General features: G+C 36.3%; 1 protein-coding gene across 1 annotated transcript in view; it reads right to left on the bottom strand.

The window, feature by feature from the left end:
• Positions 1-8310: 8310 nt before the first annotated feature.
• Positions 8311-24457, bottom strand: part of LOC122477426 (glutamyl aminopeptidase) — an 88786-nt gene continuing 72639 nt past the window's right edge. The window contains exons 14-20 of the mRNA XM_043570406.1: positions 21858-22008; positions 20783-20856; positions 20572-20676; positions 20313-20483; positions 18532-18672; positions 11650-11728; positions 8311-10248 (exon numbers count right to left, since the gene is read on the bottom strand). Of these exons, the coding sequence (XP_043426341.1) occupies positions 10096-10248; positions 11650-11728; positions 18532-18672; positions 20313-20483; positions 20572-20676; positions 20783-20856; positions 21858-22008 (874 nt within the window). The 3' untranslated portion in view covers positions 8311-10095. The remainder of the gene's footprint in view (positions 10249-11649; positions 11729-18531; positions 18673-20312; positions 20484-20571; positions 20677-20782; positions 20857-21857; positions 22009-24457) is intronic.

Consider the following 24457-nt stretch of genomic DNA (forward strand, 5'->3'; position numbering starts at 1 on the left):
AAACCAACAAACTTATACTAGCTTTTATTTATCAAAGATTATCCCAGATCATGTAAACTTGAAAAACATTTGGGTTAGTTTCTATGTTTCTGAGACTATACTTGATTTATGTAAACGCTTAACTTTTCTTTAAGCCAATTAAGTAGAGCTCTTTACAAATTAATTTTGGCAGTACTATTCAGAAGTAGAAAAATATCACGTATCTGTAACATACATACATAGACATACATAAACATATAGACAAACAGAGATCTTAATAGCTTTTGTTTTAAAATTTCTAGCCATGTCTCAAGTACAAAACTCAAAAGAATAGTTGGATCCAAATTGTGTTTCTGGTGGATGGACTAAATTAAGGTTATGCTCAGATGGCCAAAGAGTTTTTACTAAAGATTTTTTATTTGCATGCTGTAAGGATCCTTTTAGAGATGTTTTTTGAAATCATTTTGTTTTTTAGAAGCTTCCGCATACCAAAGAATGCATTCCATTGTCTCTGAGATGTTTGGTATCCTCTCTTTTAAGGGTGCCCTTTAAGGTGGACTTACCTAAGTTAAAGATTCCCCATAGCGGCCACTACAATTCCACAAGTTCACCCATTTTCCAAAAAGGCCCAAGATCCTGGTCCATAGACCAGGTAGAATCCAACTTTGCCTTCAGATTCCCTAAGACCTTTTAACTATGAGTGGCTCTGTTTACCAACAACTGTTCTAAAACACATAGAATCACACGTTTTCCCCTCTTTTGAACAAAATAGGGGGACTTACCAAGAAGCTTCAACAAACAAAACATAGGCATGCATAATAAAGTTGGAATGCTCAAAATGCAGAGAGAACAGAGCTCAGATCCAAGAGAGATCCTCAGATTCCAGAGTCAGCGAGAAAGTAGTGAGAGTTCAGCGGCTCTGTGGGTACCAGCACTCTTTGCTCACTGGGCTTGGAGTCATTTGGGGTCTTCTTTGTGTCTCACTTCTGATGCCATGAAATGTCCAAAATTTATAAGTAGCAGAAATAAAACCAATGAATTACTGAAGTAGCAATTAGTAAAAGTTTATTGTGCACACATCAATAAGACAATTTGTAAACCGGGAGCACTCAAGTCAAAACGTAGAATGAGACTTGGGTACAGTATTATAAAGCAGCTTACATAGAAAGCAGTAACTGTTTATTCTGCACAGTGATTGATTATAATATTAGAATTTTCTTAAGTGATAGGCAATTGGTCAATGGTTACCTCATATCAACTTTGGGAAGCAATTTAAATTTTACTTTTCATGATTTTCAGAGGCATAGGCAAGAAATGACCCAGGTCAAGTTAGTCTGGCAAAATAAGCTTTGTCTGACTAAATTGGTTTTGTCTGTTCACAGAATTTTCAAGGCTGGTCTTTGTTCTTGTTTTTGTTTTTTTTTTATTTTTTTTTAAATTTTAATAGTTTCGTTTATTACTGCTGTAATTTTTACTATTTCCTTTCCTCTAGTGGCTTTAGTTTACTCTTTTTTTTCTAGTTTTTCAAAGTGGAAGCTTGAGTTACTGATTTGAGAGCTTTCTTGTTTTTAATATACATGTTCATAGTTATGAATTTCTTTCTGAGAACCTCCTATACTGCATCCCGTAAGTTTTAGTGTGTTGTGTTTTTGCTTTCATTCACCTCAAGGTATCTTTTAATTTCTTTTGTGATTTCTCTTTTGATCTATGTTATTTAGGAGGTGTGCTGTTTAATTTCCGCATACTTCTGAATTCCCCAAATTTCCTTTTGTTTTTGATTTCCAAGATAATTTCATTGTGATTGGAGAACACACTTTCTGTGATTTCAGTTCTTCTAGATTTATTGAAGCTTGTTTTATGTCCTCACATGTGGTCAGTCCTCGAGAATGTTGCCTATGCACTTATGAAGAATGTATATTAAACAGTAGTTGGGTGCAATGTTCTATCCATGTCTGTTAGGCGCATTCGTTTTTAATAACTACCATTTTTGTTGTAGGACAGGAAGCTTTAGACTGAGAAAAATAAAGACAGCAGCTCTTTGGTTGAGAGGAACACTGACTATATAAGTTAACATGTATAGAAAATAAGAAAAGCATTATGAGTTACTCTCTAAAAAATATGTTCCCTTCATTTCCATTTCTGGGCTTTATCCCTTCTTAGGGTATAGGATCACATTCTTTTAATTAGACAAGTAGGCAAGGATTCAAAGATACAGAACGAGGCTTTGCAGTTGACAACTCTTTTCCTTCTTATAGAAAAATAACACACTATAAAATTTAAAAAAAATTAAATTGATATCTGTCATAAAAATTAAAATTCTCCCTAGGCATTTGAAAACATATAATATGAGGGGCACCCTGGGTAGCTCAGTCGGTTAAATGCCCGACTTCAGCTCAGGTCATGATCTCACAGTTCCTGAGGTCAAGCCCCACTTCCAGCTTTGTGCTGACAGCTCAGAGGCTGGGACCTGTTTCAGATTCTGTCTCCGTGTCTCTCTGATGCTCCCCAGCTTGCATGCACTCTCTCTCTCTCTCTCTCTCTCTCTCTTTCTCAAAAAATAAACATTAAAAAAATATTAAAAAAATAAAACACGTAACATGACACATGCTTGAATTAACAAACAAGTATCTTATAAGCTGTAGGCTTTATCCTGCTTCATTAAACAGTTTTTTTCCTTCTTCATGTATTTTTTTAGCTTTTTCCCTCAGTTTCTCCTCTCCTCTCAGTTTTTTTCTCCTCTCCTCCTTGCAGGAAGGGGAAGTGGTTATTTTACTTGTTTTTCTCATGACCTTGGAAGTTCAATGATTGATTGCTTTTGTTTTCATGATAATAAGTATAACATTGGTCTTAGTTAATAGGGCTGTTATTTAATTTTTCTAACTCTGAGTTTTCAAGTGGAGAAAAAAATCGTTATGGGAATATCAGAAAACAAATTAGAGACTTTCTTCCATTTACATGCTGATATGTGATGATAATTTATGACAGTTTTCTTACTTTCCCTTCCTTTTCAATTAAAGTGCTTCCTTCCTCTCTCTATACCTCCCTTCTTCCCTTAATTTTGCCTCCCTCCTTCCCTTCCTTCTTTTCTTGCTTTCTTCCATCCTGTAACAATTGTTGACCCTTTCTATTAGGCTTAACAATGTTTATTTCCTTAACATTCTCTTGTAGCTATATAACTTTTCTTGAGAGAATGTGAGGGAACTCTTTTCATTGAAAGTGAGAGAAACTCAATTTAAACTAGTTCAAATGTAGAGAAAATTTATAGGTTCATTTTTTTTCTTCAGAGAACTAGGGGATGCCTAAATACAGACAGATTCAGAGGCTCAAATAATGTAGGCAGGATTCTGTCTCTTTCCTCTCCTGCTCTGCTGTTTCTGCTTGGCTTCTCTCCATGTGGTAGCAAGATGGCCAAGAATGGCCAGGAATCTTCTGGCTTGGAAACCCCAGCAGAAAGAGGACCTCTCTGATATTCACGTATCATAACCCCAGAATATGTTAATCTGCTCTGCTTTGGTCAAGTGGCCACTCCTGAGCTTACCATTGATCGTTGGGATGGGGCACCAAGGTGGGAGGGGTGGCAGGTGGGGGAAATGAGGCACTGTGATTTTTAGTGCTGTCAAGATCACGTGGAATCCTGATGATGAAAAATGCAACTTAAGAACCAGCTTCATCTTTGAATGAAAATATAAGGATCTTTTGGAATTAACGATGCAAATTCTTGAATCTGGAAATAGAAGCAATTTTAAGGAGACAAAAGCACTTGGTGGAATGAGCATTGTCAGTATCCATTGCAGAGAATATAGGACTTTCTCATGAGCCAGTACTACTGTTTAGTGAGTTTTACTGAAGCTCCAAAAGGGGAAGACAGCTTTTTTGGTAAAGCATTATTGAGATATAATTCATATATCATAAAATTCAACCTTGTAAATAGTATTACAACTCAGTGGTTTTCAGTATATTCACAGACTTGGGCACCCATCACTTTATCTAATTCTATTTATTTTAAATTTTTAAGTAGGCTCCACACCCTACGTGGGACTTGACCCTGAGACTAAGAGTCCCATACTCTGTCGATGAGCTAGCCAGGTGCCCCACCATTATCTAATTTTGGAACATCCTCATCATCTCAAAACAAACAAACAAACAAACAACAACAAAAAAAAAACATTACCAATCACTTCCCATGTCCTCCTCCTGAGCCCCTGGCAACTACTTATCTACTTTCTTTCTCTACAGATTTACCTATTTAGGACATTTCATAAAAATAGAATTATACAACATGTGGCGTTCTGTGACTAGCTTCTCTCATTTAGCATAAAGTTTTCAAGTTTCATCCTTGTTAAGGTATATATCATAATACTTCATCCCTCCTTGTGGTATAGTCACACCACCGTTTGTTTTATCCATTCCTTATGAATGATTCTGTGAATATTCACGTATCAGTTTTTGTGTGGACATACATCGTCAGTGCTCTTGGGGTGTTATTAGTAGTGGAATTGTTGGAACATTTGGTAACTCTATGTTTAACATTTGAGGAATGTTTGATGCTTTCTCAGTGATGCATTCTAATATGCCTATGTATCCCAACACAAAAGGAAAATACACTGCTCCAATTTTTTCCCCCTTTATTACAGATATGAATCTGTTTCAAATACTGCCTATCATGATTTTTTCCATGTTCTAAAACTCATCAAGGCTAGAGTGGTCTCTTACAGGGTCAATCCAGTCCACTAGTCTGTGTCAAACAAAGGACCCAGCTTGGAGCTTTTTATATATGAAGGACAGTGGGCAGAAAAAAGAACACTGGGTAAAATGGAAATACAAACCAAAACAAAATCTGTAGTCCACTCGTATCACTCAGGGCTCAGTTCAGAAAGCAGAAAAAGATTGAACACCAAGAATTAGACACTCATACATCACTAAAAGGGCAGGAGGAATAGAAGTTAGAGGGTCAGTGCTAGGCTTCTGGTTTCAGGGTTGCATATCACCACCTCTCTGACCCAGAGATCAGAAACTGCTAGTATCACCCAGAAGTGAGAAAACTATGAATGTCTCATCAGTGTTTCCCTGCATCACAGCGATGGTAAATACACAGGGACATGGAGTTCAGAAGCTGCCAACTCACATCTACCCCAGAAACTTCTTTCCCCTGCACTCTCTTGGAAACAGCCTCTTCTCTCTTTTCCTTCCAAGTCTCATAGAAGTATATATCACTGGCAGAACGTAAATCACGCAGAAGCCAGGGAAGTACAATTTTTGGCATCCCAGCTTGGTAATAGAGGGGGATGAGGACGGAAAAGATGATAGAAATGAAGGCACAGTGACAATAGACAATGTCTTTTTCTTCCAGTTGTCTTCTAAATCCATTCCTGAACCTAGGACAACCAGTACCTAAAACAAGGCTTCTCATACAATAGATATTTTATAAATATTAGTTATTTTTTAAATGTTTTTATTTATTTTTGAGAGAAACAGAGTATGAGTGGGGGAGGGGCAGAGAGAGAGAGGGAGACATAGAATTGGAAGCAAGCTCCAGGCTCCCAGCTGTCAGCACAGAGCCTGACGTAGGGCTTGAACCCATGAACTGCGAGATCATGACCGGAATCGAAGTTTGATGCTTAACCAACTGAGCCACCCAGGCGCCCCTAAATATTAGTTATTTGAATGAATATATGAATGAATGCTTTATTCAGCCTTCTCTTCATCATCAAGCCTTTCCTCTTAACGGTCTTTGAATGTCTGTAGTCTCCTTACCTGTCATTTAAGGTGGCTAAATAATGCCCATAGCATTTATTCGCAAGTTTAATGTTAGGCAGTAATTCTCAACTGGGGAGATTTGGCCTCCTACAGGACATTTGGTCATGTCTAGAGACATGTGGGCTTGGGGGATACACTACTGGCAACTAGAGGATAAAGGCCAGGGATGCTGCTAAACATTTCACGGAGTACAGATCTCCCTCTGCAACAAAGTATTAACAGGCTCAAAAAGGCAATAGTGCTAGTGTTGAGAAACACTGGGTTGGAGTACAGAATAGAGGGGAGAAAGGGGGAAAATAATTGAATGCAAAAGGAGGGAAGAACTAAATATAAGATTAGGGGCCAGCAAACTTTTTTTGGTAAGGGACACAGAGGTAACTATTTTAGGCTTTTTGTGGGCCATAAGATCTCTGGTGGCAACCACTCAGCACTGCGGTTGCAACAGGAAAGCAGCCATACTCAATATGTAAATGAATGCCTGAACTTCTGTTTCAATAAAACTTTAAGGGCACTGACATTTAAACTTCATACAATGTTCACATACCACAAACTATTATTTGTATTTTTCCCAACCATTTAAAAATGTAAAAACTATTTTTGGGGCGCCTGGGTGGCTCAGTCGGTTGAGCGTCCGACTTCGCTCAGGTCACGATCTCACGGTCCGTGAGTTCGAGTCCCGCATCAGGCTCTGTGCTGACAGCTCAGAGCCTGGAGCCTGCTTCAGATTCTGTGTCTCCCTCTCTCTCTGGCCCTCCCCCCGTTCATGCTCTGTCTCTCTCTGTCTCAAAAATAAATAAATGTTAAAAAAAAAAATTTAAAAATGTAAAAACTATTTTTAACTGTAAGTCTTATAAAGATGAGCAGGCAGAAGTTTTCTAACCCCTGATAGAGGAAGGACAAGGTGAGAGAACTGGAACAAAAATAACTATGGGAGAGTATCACATTAGTTTAGTGTTCATACTAGACAGATTAGGCTAGCTTATGCTGAGGTACAGACAACCTTAAAATCTTAATGGTTTACAATAACAAAGGGCATTTCTCACTCACAATGCAGGTGCACTGTGTGCCGGCTACATTCTGCTCCGTGTTGTTTTCATTCTGGAATTCAGACTAATAGAGGTGCCTTTATCTGGGACATCACTGGATCTAGTGGCAGAAGAGAAATGGAGGAGGTGGGAAACCATGTGCCAGCTTTGGACATTTTTGACTAAAATCAACATCGTTCTTACTCATATTTCAGCCAAAGTAGGTCACACACCCATGCTGGACCATGCTAGAGATAATGAGATCCTCATAAGGGAGGGGCAGTGACTGTGAACGACAGCATAGTTTGACACACTGCGTCTCCTTAGTGCCTTCAGTTGCTTAGGTTTGCTTATTCTTGAACCCAAGTTTACTGTGTTATGCAAACTAGTGTCTTAAGTGGGGACTAGGAGATACCATAATAACGACAACAAAAGTGTCTAGTGTTTGTTTATCCAGTGATTATTTCCCATACATTCATCCTTTACATGCATTTTTGCATTTAATCCTCACAATAACCCGTTGAGATAGTCATTTTTATCCCCACTTTATAGATGAGGAAACTGAGCAATAGAGAGATTGAAGGTACTTGACTACCAAGTAGCTGAAATTCAAATCCGGAGCACTCCAATTATAAAGCACATGTTGCTGTTCTAACACTGGGGTTGAGGACAAAGGTTCTGATGATAAATGGCCAAGATTCAAATTCTGGCTGGTGCCAGACACTACTTTAATGACTTGAGCAGGTTCTCCAACTTCTCTTACTGTTTCCGTCTATAACATAAGACATTAACAGTATCTACCTCATGGGGTTTTTATAAATTTAAATATAGAAATTAATGTATGTGGAGTGCTAGTATTTAAAACAGTGCTTGGTTAAAAGAAAAACTTTGCTACTGTTATTAGTAATGTTTTGAAAAGCTCCACTGGTCATTCTATTCCCCTACTTCTGTTCCCTCCTTATTCTCAATTTCCTTTGAGAATTGTGGCACTAAATTTTTGTTGCCACCTTATTATTTTTCGACTTACACTTTACCAACATGGAGGGTAAACTATAGGAATACCATTGCCATCAACCTAGCTGTACATCTCTGCTTCCCAGACCTTCTCCATCTATCACTTTTATGTTTATTATTTGAATTCCTAGTTTATATTCATGTGGGTACATAGCAGTGATCTGGGATACAGTAGACTGCCTAAGTCAAAGGTACTAATACCGGCCCTGCCCCTTGCTACATGACTGTGCCGATCATTTCTTCCAGTTAATTTTTTAAAGTTGATGGTTTACTGTGTTTTAATTTTGGAAACAACATACTAATTTTCCTCCCTTGTGAAAATCATGACAAACCAAGCAAGCAGAGTAGTAAATTGTTCTTGGCATAGGTCTATCGGTCGTCAGCCTTTTAAAAACCAGATGCTTATTGGAAGGGCCCAAAGGGCTAGTGGAGTTATTATGACAGAGGTGTACACATTTCTTTTTCACGTGGGGTAAAGAAAGCTAAGCAATTGATTCTCCATTGTGGTGCTTAAAGTGGAAGGACACAGAATAACTTCTAGGCAAGTTGGAATTTCTTTATTTACCATCGCCCTCAAACTTACATTTTTCTTTAAAAAATTATTTATTACATAAAGCAGGAGGATAAACCATTCCACTCCTTATTTATCCACTTGAAACAATACATAGACTTGAACTGCTGGTTTTGATTATGATTAATCTGAAGTTAGGGTGTTAAGCCTCATGAGGATAGTGGGACTTTCCTGATGATTTATGGTGTTAATGTGTCTTTTCTTCTTTTCTTCTTCTTTAAATATTTTTAAAGTTCTGGTCTGGAAATTTCTTTTTTTTTTTTTTAAATCTTTTTTCCCCCCAGTCCACATTTGAATTTGCCAGTTTAGCAGCGTAGATGGAGAAGCAATAATTATGAAAGAGCAGTAGGAAAGTTTACAAAATTTGGGAGTATTAATGGAGGCACATTATTATGTAAGTAAAGTCAAAGCTAAGATTTTCATTGTTCTTATATGCTTGAATTATCATCAGACCAATCTTAAATTATTTTATACTTCTGAAGGTCCCAAATAAATTTAGATTTTCTAGATATAGCAGACTGGAACATAGTCATTTACCTTCTTTTCTGCCTATTGGACTTACATTGTGGGTCCACTGGGCACCAAATGCCATATTAAACATATTCTTGCCACCGGCTTCTACAAAATTGATGTCTTTAATCAAGTCACGAACATAAATTTGATCGGTGCTATTCTGTATGGATTAGGATCTAAGGGCTTATACATAAAAGTTGTCTGTAAGAAGAAATATCCTCAGATATGCAGAGTCATGCTGGAGACATACATGGGTTTCCTCATTTTCACACTTAGATTGCTAGGTTAGATCAAAGCTAAATTCTAATTCCATTTAGTTTTATGGAATAATCAGCCTTCTCTCTTTCCTGACCAGTTTCCAATTATTTAGCCTTTTTCCTCTAAAATCCATGGAGCAAAGTTAAGCACTATCTTCCCTCTAATTTCATAGCATATTTGAAGGAGCTTTGTAGGGAATGGAACAGGATGACAGAGTACCAAGCATGAAAAAGGCTAGGTTCTTGAATCATATTTGCCTCATGCTAAATTATTTGGGGAACGCTACAGTCATTATTATTCGAGAGTAAAGTGACACTGGAAAACAATACATTTTTTCAAGTTAATCATTCAGATTTATTTTAGAAAGGCAAAGAGAGTTCACTTGTTGATTTTATAGTGAAGGCAAAAGCCATTTATTTGGCTAATTCATGCAATCCTTGAGTAAAATTTAAACCTGGGTTACTTTTTTGGATTTAAAGGAGTAGGACACATGTGAATATAATGATATTAGATATGTGTAATTCTGAATAATAAAATAAAGATTAAGATGGTAATTTTGGTCCCTCAAGTACTGGTATTTAAACTTTAAAAATCAATCAAGAGAGAAGATTAAGTGGTGTTTCTTTGGTACTAAAAATGTAAAGCTAAGACCAAATTGTTCTATTTTCACAGATTTAAGATATAAAGAATGATATTTAAAGACATTAAAATGGCTATTAAATTCTCTTCAGTTTGCAAAGAATCTCCTATGAAGTACACTTAGAAGAAATCCCTGAGTACATTAACTACTCTATTAGTATCTTCCTTCATAAACAAAGAAGAACAATTTAAAAGTTTTGCAAGACATATAAACACACTACTTAGCAAAAGCAGTATCTGGGTATAAGACTCCCTCCATGGTGCTTCTAAATTAGGCCACCAAATGTTTAACAGGAGAAACAACAGATTCACAAAATTAAAACATGATATTTGAACACATTAACCATTCTTAGGTAAATCCAAAAACCATTGTCTTATGGTGTTTCTATTTTGTTTTAACCACTCAATATTGTTCTTCACTGTTTCCAGCACTTGCTGCCTAGGTTTTTCTCCTGCTCCAGCTTCTGGATATTTTTTGAAAAAGCTTTCCATCTAGAAAAGAAAGGGAAATAATGAAGAAAGTCATTTTAAGCCCAACTAGTCTTCCAGACTTTTACTTACAAACTGGATTGGTTTCTTTCTTCCCTGGAAACTCATTATTATTGTACAACACCGAGGTACAGTCTTGGTGCATCGTTTAGATTAAGCCCATCTCTTACATTAGCAGTCATTACTGGACTTCTGGCACCATGTCAAGTCAAAGGAGGCTCTGCCATATTGGAGAAGGAGAAGCACACTAAATTGCTGGCATGGCCTGCTGTGCTTCTGGGGCTTTCTCTGTTTCCTATGCATTCCCCAGGCATTCCCTGGAAAACCTGGTCTGTGGAATGATGGCTTTCCTTATTAGCCTTTCACTTCGGGAGTCTGGAATATGTTAATATACTCTCAATTCACTTATTAAGGACTTCCAATAACATCTCTTTTAACCTTCGTTCTATTTTCCCTCTTCCTTCCAAAGTCTTTCCCCAAATTCAATTATAGTGTTGTTTGCTACTTACAAAAATGAGAATTCTTTTGTTTCTTTCTAAATTAATTAATTAATTAACTAATTAGTTTTTGAGGTGGGGAAGGTGCAGAGAGAGAGGGAGCAGGCTCTGCACTGGTCCATGAACCATGAGATCATGACCTAAGCCGAAATCAAGGGCTGGACACCCAAATGACTAAGCCATCCAGGTACCTGAATTTTGTTTCTTAATACACAGAATATTATCATTCCAACATATAATATGCAGATACTGAAAATTCATATGATCTCTATTTGTCCAACATTGATAAATGTTTTTCCTTCTGGGAACTGAGATAATTTGAAACTGAGATAATTTGAAAGTCTTTAAATTCCAAAACTATAAAGGGGTGCCTGGGTGGCTCAGTTAAGTGTTGGACTTCAGCTCAGGTCATGATCTCAGGGTTTGTGGGTTCAAGCCCCATGATGGGCTCTGCGCTGACAGCCTGGAGCCTGCTTCAGGTTCTGTGTCTCCCTCTCTCTCTGGCCCTCCCCCACTCACACACATTCTCTCCCTCTCTAAAAAATAAATAAACACTAAAAAAATTTAATTCCAAAACTATGAATTTTAAGACGAATCAAATCTTGACCATCTTATTCCAGGCTACATTTACCGGGGGACACATACTATCCAAGCTTTGGTAAGGCAAAAGGTAGCCTTCTAAGCCTCCCAAGGCCTCAGCTTTCTCCACTTTTAAACTTTGTTTCTTGATTATTTGAATGTTTTTCAGTTTAGAAAAAAATAGGTACACATTTAATTAGATATAAGAATTATTTCTTTCTCCCTGTCTTCTGCGACCCGAATAGAGAAAATGCCATTTCTGTTTGAAACAAAGAAAACAGTTAAATTCTTTCTTCCTAGACAAGTCCAGAGGGATTTATGTTCATACCTGCCAGAGCTGCAGTTCGGTGTTGAATGGTTCTGCTATGGTGACAATTCTGCCAAGGTTTCTGTCATTGAGTGTATATCTAAAGAGAAGTTTAAGGAAGTAAAAGGGAATATAAGTGCCTAGAACTTTAAATCATTTCTCTAGATGTAGACATCTGCTTTTGATTTGTGTGTGTGTGTGTGTGTGTGTGCGTGTGTGTGTGTTAAAGTAATTTGCAGAGTAAAACATAGAAACACATTTAATTTAATATTTCTATTCAGGAAACATTCTTAGTAAATCCTTCACTTTTTTTGTAGACAGATCCACAACACTATCCCGGATGTGGTAGACTGCTTGCTGTATTCCCCAAATCTGTTCTTCTTTCCTGCATTGTGAGAACCCGGATAGAGATTACATTTGTCAGCCTCCCTCATAGCGAGGTGCAGATGGGTGGCTCAGTTCGTATCAGTGGAACACGGGCAGAAGCGGTATGTTCAACCACTGCCTCCTTGCTTCGGTAAAGGAAAATCGCTTGCCTCGGACTTCTTTTTCTCCCCTCCCTCCAACCTTCAACCACACCAATCGGATAAGGTCCTATGTCTCATAGAGTAGAACTACTTCAACAACTTAGAATGCTCACTTCAGCAGACTAACGTGAGTGAGAAATAATTACGCACATCCTTTAAGCTGCTGCATGTCTGTATTTTCGATACAGCAGGGTAGCTCTAGTCACCTTTATTCTGACAAATACTCTGTGCATCTTCCCGCAGGTGCAGAAATTTGAATATAAGCTATTCATTCTTCTTTCAAAAAGCTCTATTAGCTACTTGCATACCATATTGGTCTATATTAGTCTATATGATCTATATTAGACTAAGCAAAGACACAGCTCAGTGCAAAGATAGGATTTTAGAGATGATACTCGATTCCTTTCCCTTTTGCACTTTTTCTCTTATAGAGCAAGGATCAGAAATTTCCTTACAGACCGTAATATGAATAATTATGATACAGGTAAAAATCTCATCACAACTAGTCACAGTGTAAGAAAAACAACCACAAGAATTATGTATTAACTTTGAACCACTGGAATGCCAGAAAAGAATAAAAGAAAATATATCACTATATAGAGAGGTAAACAAATGGTAGGAGAAATTCTACACTTAAAAATTGTCACATAACAGAAGCAGAAACCATGGAGATAAAAACTAAGATTATTACACACATCTTAAAAATTGTTTATACTAAAATTCAACCTCATAAAATTAAGTCAAAATTTGTTGTTTTGATGTGAAAACAGCAAATATTTTCACTATGTAAATATTTCACTATACGGTTCTTCACTATACAAATACATTTCACTATATAAATTGGTAAAAGGGAGAAATATGCCAACGTGAAATTATCAAGGAAATGAATCCACAGTTTGCAGAAGAAACATAAAGACAAAATATGCCAATGGGAAAAAACATGAAATGTTCTAATAACTAACCATTGTCAGTGTACCAGGTCCAGTGCCACCAGACCATCAGATCTTCCTTTTCCTTGCACTTATTTTCTTATATAGTTTTGATTCCTTGGTCTACCATTTTCAACATTTTTTTTTCCTAAGCCCTAAACTCCCTTATAGTTTAATAATTTGTTTCCAGCAGAAATCCAGCTTTGGAGAAAATCAACTGCCCATTTCCTCTGTGTTTGCACCAGGTGGCTAATCTGTCAAGGACGGTCACCCAACTTTCTTCATAATGTTTCACTAAAAATTCATGAATATCAATCTTAAATGGACCCTCCACATTGACAGTCCTCCTACATTACCCTGGTCAATTCATTCTCTTTATCCTTGAATTACTTTTTTCAAGTGTTGTCACTCTCTTCCAACCTCCAGACGTTCTCCTGCTTTCCTCCCTCTCCAACAAAAATGACCTTGTCTTCTAATCCACAGAGAAAATATATAGTAACTCCTACACCTTTTAGTTTGCAAATATACAAAGATACCTAGTTTTCTTCTATCATCTGTGCATTGGCTCCGACTTCTCTCCACTTAAAAACTTTATTTTTGAAAGAATCTTTTCTGGGGGCGCCTGGGTGGCTCAGTCAGTTAAGTGTCCGACTTCGGCTCAGGTCATGATCTCGCGGTCCGTGAGTTCGAGCCCCGCGTTGGGCTCTGTGCTGACAGCTCAGAGCCTGGAGCCTGTTTCAGATTCTGTGTCTCCCTCTCTCTCTGGCCTTCCCCCGTTCATGCTCTGTCTCTCTCTGTCTCAAAAATAAATAAATGTTAAAAAAAATTTTTAAAGAATCTTTTCTGTACTACATGTTAAAGCTCTCATTCTTCACTGGGTCTTTCTCATCAGTTTTAAAATATATTAAACATATTAAAATGATCTTCCACATAAAGAAAGAAAAAACTCCTCTTCCTTGATCTGGCATGTCTCTCTTAATATATTTTTTCTCACCTTGACATCCAGAGTTAACTTATTTTTTTAAAGAATTTATTGTTATTTTTGATAAATTTTTTAATGTCTATTTATTTTTGAGAGACAGAGAGAGACAGAGAGAGACAGAGTGGGGGAGGGGCAGAGAGAGAGGGAGACACAGAATCTGAAGCAGGCTCCAGGCTCCGAGCTCCGAGCTATCAGCACAGAGCCCGATGCAAGGTTTGAACCTGTGAACTGTGAGATCATGACTTGAGCCAAAGTCGGACGCTTAACTGACTAGGCCACCCAGGCGCCCCCCAGAGTCAAATTTTTCAGAGTCCTCTACATTTCTTGTCTTCATTTTTTCACCATTGACTGTTTTATTAACTTGCTTCAATTTAGGTTCTGCCCCCATCACTCCACTGAGAAACTAGATCTCTAGAGATATTAATAGCTCTTATGCCAGTAAATATAATGGGCATTTTTTGACCCTGGATTTACTTTAAACTTAAATATTTAAGCATTTGACAAGGGACTATAACTTCCTTGAAACCATCGCTACTTCAACATCTCAAAAGAGACTCAAAGGCATCATAAATCGCAAACTGAAGCCATTGTTCTCCTTCTACAAGCCTTATGTTTTCTAGAAATCTAGGCACTATCCGTGTCCCCTCACGACGGTCCTGTTTCTAATTCACCAAGTTCTAAATGCTGTTCCTATCTCTTCATCTTCATCATTACATCCATCGTCCAATCTGCCACTATCTTTTGCTGGGACTGTTCTAGTAGCTCTCTGACTGCTTCTCTCAAACCCACTCTGGCCCCTATCTAGGTCTGTGACTTACTACCAGAGCTTTCTTTTTAAAGTAAAATCAATCATTTCACTTTCTTACTTAAAACCCTTTAGTGGCTTATCATTGCTCTTATAACAACAGCCCAAATACTAACCTGACCCTGCAAAGGTTGGCCATTATCTTTTTACTTTTCTGATAGTAGGCATTCAGCCAAGAGTGCTTCACCTCCTGTTCACATAAGTCACTCCCACTTTTCCTTTAGAATTCAGCTCAATTGTCACTTCCTTGGGGAAGCCCTTAAAGTCCAACTTCTCCTGACTTGGTCAGTTTCCCTTTTACATTCTTTCAGTGTACATAGAACCTCTTCTATTTGTAGTTATTACAGGTTTAAGTATACATGTATTAGTGTGGTTCTTTAATTAATATTGGACTCCATCACCAGATTCTCAGCTCCATGAGGACAGAGAACCAGGTATGTTTCTACTATCGTATCTTCAATGCCAGGCACGGTGCCTAGCACATAATGGATGTTACACAATATTTACTGGGTGAAAGAATTATATTTAAAATGAGATATCAGTTTTTATATACTCAATTAGCAAGGATAGGAGTAATTTTTTTTCTGGGTGACAGTTCTGCCACATTCATCACAAAGTTTGGAACAATTTTATGATCCAACATATGGAGATTGGCCAAATAAACTAAGATGTATCTACACATTGAAATATGATTGAGCATTAGAAATAACATTGAAGAAGCATACTTAAAGACATGAAAAGACATCCATGATATAGGATGATGCAGGGGAAACAGCAGGTTATAAAATCACATGTATAATATGATTCCATTTTTATAAATAAACAGCCATAGGAAAATAACTCAAGGAAACAGTGGTGTGACAATAAGGGTTATTTCTAAATGGTAGAATTATGAGTGATTTTTGCATCCTTATTTTTGCTTATCTGTATTTTGTGCAATGAAATACATACTCATTTTATAATAAGAAAATGGGGATTTAAAAAAGGAGAATCACACTAAGTTGCTGTAATGATATTCTATAGATTCAAAGAAAGTCTGCTAATTAGAGATAAGAACACAATTTTTCTCAGTGACTTTCTAATAACTCCTGTAATATTCCTCTTCTGCTTTGTTCCTAGTGACTATAAATTAAAGAATATTTTGGGGAACTAGCAATGGAGAGATTGAGTAAAGACTGAAACTACTTGTATAAATACTAAAAATGTCAGAACAAAATATGTTTATCCCAATAAACCAACATCACATAGCCTGTAGCATTTAAAGGGAAATATGCTGTATATTTATCCTATTAATTACTTTTAAAACTAAAATAAAGATTTATCTTAAATATTTTAAAAATAATAGTATATAACAATCCTCTTCTTGGATTTAATATTTACGTAAGTTTTATCATATAATTCAAAAGAAATTATTTCATGCTCATAAAACTTTTAATTAAATTCTAATTAATTTTTTTTGTTTGAGGCAGTCTTTAAATAGTTACAATCATGTCTCTACTGACTTAATTTTCATCCATAGTCATAAATTAAAATCAAACTCTAACACACCACACTACTGACTTACTAAGTTCATTCCCCTTCACAGTTTCATCTAAGACCTTACTGGGATAAACAAAATCAAAGAATAATTGCTGAAGTATCCTTGGAACTTTTTGGTTAAGTCTTAAACTAGAAAGGGCATTAGTGATGTGGCCATCAGTTGTCATAAAAGTCATATGACAAACCCTTTATAAAAAAGCAGCTTATTTATTTTAGGATGACAATAAATTGTTCAGGATCCTAGGCAGGAAAACCACTCATTCGAATTCTGGAAAATATTCAAGTTTGAACATATTTGTATATAGTTTGCTCATTTTTGTTTAATTTATCCTATCCAATTTTAGTGGGAAAATTCTATTTATTCAAACTAACCATAATTAATATTGGGCGTTATTTTTGTGTTCACCATGTGGTTGTAATATAATTTTATGTTTGAGTCTATGTGAAATAATGCCTCATGAGAATTAGATCATTAGACTATGAAGAAATATTAAAAGCCCTGGGCAAGGGTTTTGGAAGTAGCACTGGAAATAGTTTATCATTTTTTTTTTTTAATTTCAGGATTAGGTCTAATTTACTTTAGGACCAGATGGTTATGACTTTTATGACAAAGTAACACCTGTTTTTTTCTAGTTCTTAATTATTAAGAGGAATGACAGTGAACTAATTTTTTAAATGAAATATGCATTATTTGAAATCAATCACACTAGAACTATTCAAATAGGCCTTGAGAAGTATTATATTTAATAAACAATAAGGGAATGGCCACTTTATTATGCAAAATGGAACATTATTTACTTATTTTTTATAATAATTCAAAAGTAAGCACTCTTTATCTGCATAGGTTTCTTGCAGCAAATGCCAAAAAAAAAATGACTTACGGTCTTTTTGATTAAAACAAAAAACTCAGTACATGTCACTAGGCATATAGTAAGCAAATGGAAGGTACTAGCTTGCATAATATGAAGTGTTATCTCCAGATAACAACATGTTCCCAATAGGTAGATTTATTAATTCCATCATGCCTTTCATTGAAATGGTTATACACAGATGGACAGGCATCACACACACATACACACACACACGCACATGCACACGCATCAGTCAAACTTCATAGAGATGGAGCAGTTTCATTCAATAATTACAAGAACAGAAAGGGGAAAAATTCATCACAAATAGGCAAAAGCAATGTAGGGTATTGGGGCTGAAACATACAGATACAATCAATCTCAGAAGGATAAGAAATGTGAAGGAACCTAATGGCAGTCTGATGAATGATGGGGTAAAAAAGAGAACAGAAAATTTTCTTCAGAGTTAGTATCTCTGATAAGTCATTGTCAACTAGGTAGTGCTGATGGGAAAACAGGAGAGATTAGGAGAGGATAACGGCCCATTTCCCACCGTGGGGATTGCACACAGTAAAGGTCTTTTGGTCAATGTTTGCACATTTATTTGGGATCTATTTTTTAATGGGAGTAAGCAATAAATTTAGAAGATTAGCACCACGAATGGCAACATTTCTTCTACATGGGGCTGAAGAAATAAATTTGGGAAAGCATCCCTTTAGTTTGACTTGTTCTCTTGTCCTTTCTATTTCCCATCTTAAGATTGCTATTGCCTGGGAAATATAGGTCCCTTTTTAAGAAGTTTTCAAAATACCTAAAGTTTAATTATCTGGTCAAGGGAGATAAAAATTATCATCCATATAAGCTCAGTAAGATATAGAGCTACAATGTGAACCTAGGTCCAGAAGTTCTCACTTCGTTTTCATTAAATATTAATCGAGAATAAATAATGTGTCTGCAATTATACTAAGTGCTAACACAACAGGGAGATTTATATTAACTTATTTTAACCAAACTAAAAATAATACAATTTAGGCATCTCTCCAGATTTCAGAACTCTGTAGATCAGTTAAAACAATAACTTCCAGAAAAGGAATTAGGCCTAAAATTAACTAGTATATTGCTTCCTTAGGAGGAAACTACCATGATTCTTTAGTTCTAATAATATGCCATTCCAGATAGTGTATAGATGTCAGAGAAAGCACAGCAAAAAGAAACAGAATATGTAGATGATATCAAACAAAGAGAACAACAGACCGTTAGCTGATTATCCCACCTGTTGACTAGATAGTCCCAGTTGAGTTGAATCCAATTCCAGGCCATGGTCTTCCCATAACTGTTATATGAGATATATCGGATGACTGTAAACACATCCTGAGTTTTAATAAGATTTGGGTCCTTGAGAAAATCCAAATATCTAAGAAAATCCAAAGAGAAAAACAATTCAAATTTTAGCTATTAACTTTTAAAAATTAACTGCATTTATTGAATAAAAGCACTTCACCCACTTATTATCCCACTGGGAAAAAAAAAGGGGGAGCCAGTAAATTAAGGGAAAGTATTTATACTTTTATTTTCTAGAGGATAATAGTCACATCTTATTGGTTCTTCCTTAGATTATAGGAAACAACCTTTTAACGTAACCTATATGGTTAGATTAATTACCTATAATTATAGTATAATGCAAATAAGTCCAAGATAAATTAAGTGACCAAATCAATAGATTTTTTATTAACTTTATGCCATGGCTGTACCTAGAGGGCATACCTTGACATACTCTAGACCAGTGAACTTCCAGAAACTGCACTTTAGTGGTGGTCCTGAATTTTTGTGTAACTTATCTTTTATCCTCTAATTCATAAGAGTCTTAGTAAGGCATGTAAGCACTTGTTAATTTTCTCATCAGATAGAACAATGCCATCAAAATAATGGATAAATATCATGTTTTATGGAGTGGCAAAACGATCAAGTTCTTGATAGACTATTTTAGGGCAGCGAGAAGGAGAATTGGCATCTACTTTGAGATAAGATGGTGAAAAACTATTATTGGCTCTGCCAGGTGGATACAAGGCGTTGCCAATAGTCCTTACAAATTGGGTATTGCATTGTAATTTCCCATTTATACTGTGCCTCTCTCATGAGCTATAAGCTTCTCAAGGATAGCTATCACATCTTATTCATTTTTATTCCCACAGTTTATAGACCTATATATAGAAAGGACATCCTCAGTGTCGGTTAAATGAATGAAGTAAATAACTCAGAAACCATAACTGTACAACAAATGAATGAAGACAGATGTTAGTTGATTTGGAGGCATAGGTGTAGTGGGAGAAGATTCATAGATGGTCTTCAAGCAGTCTTTCTGAGTGGAATATAAATGTATTTGTGTGTGTGTGTGTGTGTGTGTGTGTGTGTGTGTGTGTACGCATATTGTGGCAGATACTCCTCTGCTGACAGAAACAATTTTGTTCTGGGCTTGGATCAAGGTATCCCTGATCCTAGGGAAGTAGGTAGGCTCCTACCCCAGCCTCAGAGTATGACGATGGCCCAAATCAGTCAAAGGAATTCAAGTTCTTCTTAGTCAGCAAATGATCAAGTGGTAGACCTAGAGTATAACCCAGAATGATCAAGTGTGATCCAGTTCTAGTTATGAGGGGAAGTGGAGATAATTCAACTTTAGCATAAAAGAAACTTGTGAGGAGAAACTCTTTGCTCTTGTTCTGCTTTCACTTAACATATTTGTGTGAAGACAAAATCCTTGGAGCTCTAGAAGTTATGAGACATCCAATATGTTGAGGATGGCAGAATATAAAGAGAAACACCCCAGGTCCTGGATGAAAATATTGAACCACTGCTCACAACTAGAAACTGCCTACTTCCAGCATGTTTTCATGTGAGGTTACACTTCTTTATTCCACTCTTACATTGATATTTTGTTTCTTGCTGGGAAAATATGTTTTAATAGATGTTCTTGGAAATGTATCTTACTTTAATTAGCATCTTAAAGTGACACATAAGCCATCAAATGCCATTCATATAAGTGAAGAGAAAAGTTACCTGGACAGAAGAGTAACATTCTTCACTGATGCTAATCCATACAGTAGTTTTTCTTTTTCCTGAGCTAATGAAGTTTTCTGGTATTGATCAAGAGTATAGTTCCATGAAGTCTCATTACCAGAGTTCTGCATTCCATACCGATATACCAGAAGCCTGAGGTTTACAGGAAGCCTAGAAGAAGAAACAGTGTTTCAGAGGTTTAAAGTCTTCATTTCTAAGTTTGAAGGCCTCTAGAAATGAACACCTGCTGGACAGTCACCTTACAGTCCCACTCAGCCACTGCTGAAATAATTGGGTAGCATTGTCCAAAGCTTCTCGATCTCCCATCTTGCACGCAAGCCCTAATACGGAAGCACGTAGTAACCTTAAAAAACAAACACACACAAAGCTGGGGCCTTGAGCACTTTTTAACATGTTTTAACATACACTGACAAATAATTAAGTGAAAATTTAAAAATGTAAGAAATAACTTTGTAAGGTGGTCTCCGATATCATTCCATCCCAGAAAATCTGCAATGGGCTTCACTTGACTCTGGAAGTATTCCTGAAATAAAAGCACCATGTACAGTGAGTAAGAATTTACTGTTTATCAAGTTTCTTAATAATTATAATATAAAGCCCCTGTTGTAATCTTCTTTCATACTAGTCCAGAGAACTTTGGGTCTCTCGTTAGGGAAGGGAAGTATTCAGTTCTATCACATTGCAAATTTGCTTCAGTCCTGAAGATAAGAACATCCTGGGTGATTCTCTAATGTTTTATAAAACGTTGGGTGAGCCCCTTTTAAGCTCGACTTTTTAGTTAACATTTGTGATATGTAGAGTAACGCCTGACCTACCTACTGCACTAAGAAGATTAATCAAGTATTGATGACATTAAAATAGTGATAACTAATGTATGTATATTGCTTTTGGATTTACAAAGGGTTTTTATTTTATATGGTCTGCACTATCCCATTGCCATGGACAGTGAAGTGCTGACATTCCTATTGTACGAAGGAAATGAAGATTCACAAATATTAAAACATTTGTCCAAGTTATTGCATTTAGTAAGTAGAAGAGCTACAGATTTGAATCCAGAATTTCCTTAAGATCGCAAATGACCTAGCAAAGTGTGTCAGAAATCACAAGACAAAGTAATCAGAATAACTAGCCCATCATAAACTCTCTACGTGGAAATAACAGCAGTAAGAATAAGGAAATATAATGCTATATTTTGGTAAGAATAAATTCATTTTAACATTGACAAGTCCATTAAAAATAAGATCTAGTTAGTACCTTGTCTATTTTAACTAAAATATTAATTTTTATATTCTTTCCAACACTAAAATATATCATTATGTGGTATACTGAACCAGAAATACGGACATACTTCAAGTTGGAAAAAAACAGAGATAGCATCTCTTTGGTTTGACTAGTCATGTCATTGTACTTTCCTTTCATTTCACTTGGCAGGTAGATGTGCTTTGGAAGCTCCTTCTCTCAGAAATCTCCCTACTCTTCTAATTGCTACACATTTACTTTCATAAGATCTAGCATTAACATCACCTCAATCACAGGGTAAAGCTCTTTATCATCTTCAAACATGCTAATGATATAGGTTACGGCTGAAATTGCTCTCTGCCATGGTAAAAAATCTTCTTCCATTCTGAGATACTTGGTCAAGTTTAGAGCCATCTTATAATCTAGAAGTTGAGCTCTAAGGAAGAGAAAAAAAAACCAGTTAATTTAAAACCAGAGACTAGTACTCATTTGACTGAAAGTACTCATACGGAAATCACAGAATTCAACATTAATGAGAATCCTTCTATTAAACAATTAAGAAAATGGATTTATTTGGGGGGGCAGGTCAAAGAGGTTTGTTCACATGATGCATTAGTGCTTTCATACTTTCAGTAGTAAAGTGGAAGACAGAATATTGAAAAGTACATTTGAAAAATTGCTGAGGTAAAATTTTGGATAAAAGCCATTTAGCTATGGCTAATATTGATGGATAGACATAAGCTGATTGTAATATACACATGTACCGTGATAAATATATCTTATGGAAATTACATTTGATGTGAAGAAGCATGAATGACAACACTCATGAATTATGAATACTTAAAACATTCCAATTTAACTTATATTGCCCATTAAAACATCTTTTTCATACACTTCCAAGTAATACTAATAAATATAGATTTTGTTCTTCCACAAAATCTGAAGTTTCTATTGACATTTCAAAGTTTAAAGAATCCAATTTCTTCCTCCTTCAAAGGGATTCTAGAGCCTTTTGAAATACTGTCTTCAGAAATCTGAATCTAAAATGCCTCACATTTAGACTAGGTTTTAAAAAAGAACCTTAGATGGGAATCCTGCCTTTTCAAATTACATTTTGAAAGTTTAAGTTAAATAATAAATGCTAAATTATTGAATTAGTAATATTGATGTGTTGGCTATTATGTTTGAAATTATTTTGTGAATGAATAAGACAGTAAATATATCTTGATTTCTTCCCAAGTTTGATTACAGGATGTACTAATATTGGACAGATAGAGAAGAATACAAATCTTTGATATCATTTGATTTACATAATGAGATATGATACACAGCTTGTTTTCAGTTCAGAGAGTTGATTTCCCCTATTTTCTCAGTTCCTGATCTTATTTAGAAGGAATTATATTTTGAAGCATTCAACCTCCCTTAATAATAGTATAAATAATATGGAGGAATGGTGTGTTTTATTCAGAATGTTGGTTAAGTAAAAAAAAAAAATGTAGAATTTTGTGTTGATACTTGAAACTTGAGAATTTTCTAATTTTAATGATTCTCTATTTTCCCTGGTGGATAGAGCAACAACCATGTCCAGTTGGTGGTTTTTTAAGGTGGTTATGAAGAATAGTTGTTGCTCTGAGGATTAATTTAGCAAAGAGAACAATGAAAGTTTAGGAAGGATGATAGATTGTTTGGTCAGAAGCCAAGTGGTCTGTACATTTCAGATAGGTGAAGATTGGAAGGAATGAGTCTTGGTTACGAAGGCCAGAAGAATTGGCTAATTAGGTAGCATAAGTAGAAGTAAGAAGGGAATACTATGTATTCAAATGTTGAAAATCAATATCCTATCCCATTGCCTTATATTTTCCAACATGCTTGATAGCTACGCAACAGTTCCATTTTGGTATCACTTGTTTTCTTTAAGTCTGAGTCATGTGGTCAGAACGCTGGACTGGGAGTGAATTTTTGCTGATTATTATAGGGATGACATTTTGAGAAATTAGCTGATGCACCTTTCTTTTTCCACAAATTATGTTACTCCACAGCTCCTACTGGTATTTGATAACTCCAGAGGAAGAGCAGCATCATTTAACGTTTATTTTTGAGAGACAGACAGAGACAGAGTGTGAGCGGGGGTAGGGCAGAGGGGGACACAGAATCCGAAGCAGGCTCCAGGCTCTGAGCTGTCAGCACAGAGTCCGACACAGGGCTTGAACTCATGAGCCCCGAGATCATGACCTCAGCTGAAGTCGGACTCTTAACCTAGGCGCCCTGAAGAGCAGTATCGTTTAGAACTCTGATTCTCAAATTTGAGCATACATCAGCAACACCTGGAAAGTTCATTCAATCACATACTCCTGATTTAGCAGGGGTTCTGATTTGGCAGATTTGGAGTAGAGCCTAAGAATCTGAATTTCTCACAAGCTCCTAGGTAGTATTGATACTGCTGGGACCACATGTGAAGACCTGCTTTTGAGAACAAAGTCATCTCTAGTGCCCTTCTCAAATCCCCTTACAGTCCTGTGTTGGCTCACAGCTGCCACCTTCTTCAGAGAACAGCCCTTGGCCAAATACAGCCATCCTACCTAAAAGGTTATGCAATCCCTGCCCCTGGCCATTAATTTTAGGATTCAGGAATAAAATAAGCCAACCTGTTTCCCTCAAGTTGGACCCACTCTTCAGCACAATTCATAGCTTTCTAGTGGAATCTAGCAAAGCTTGACTCCATCTGAGACCATATTATGGCTTAGCTTTTTATCCCTGTCCCATTCTGTTTCTCATACTCCCTATCTCATGAGAGTTCTCTCTCAATAAACTACACATACATTAACCCACATTTCATACTCTATTTCTAGAAAGGGAACTCAACCTAGGATATCATTCTTAGGCAA

Source organism: Prionailurus bengalensis, chromosome B1 (assembly GCF_016509475.1).
Source record: "Prionailurus bengalensis isolate Pbe53 chromosome B1, Fcat_Pben_1.1_paternal_pri, whole genome shotgun sequence".
Classification (NCBI taxonomy): Eukaryota; Metazoa; Chordata; class Mammalia; order Carnivora; family Felidae; genus Prionailurus; species Prionailurus bengalensis.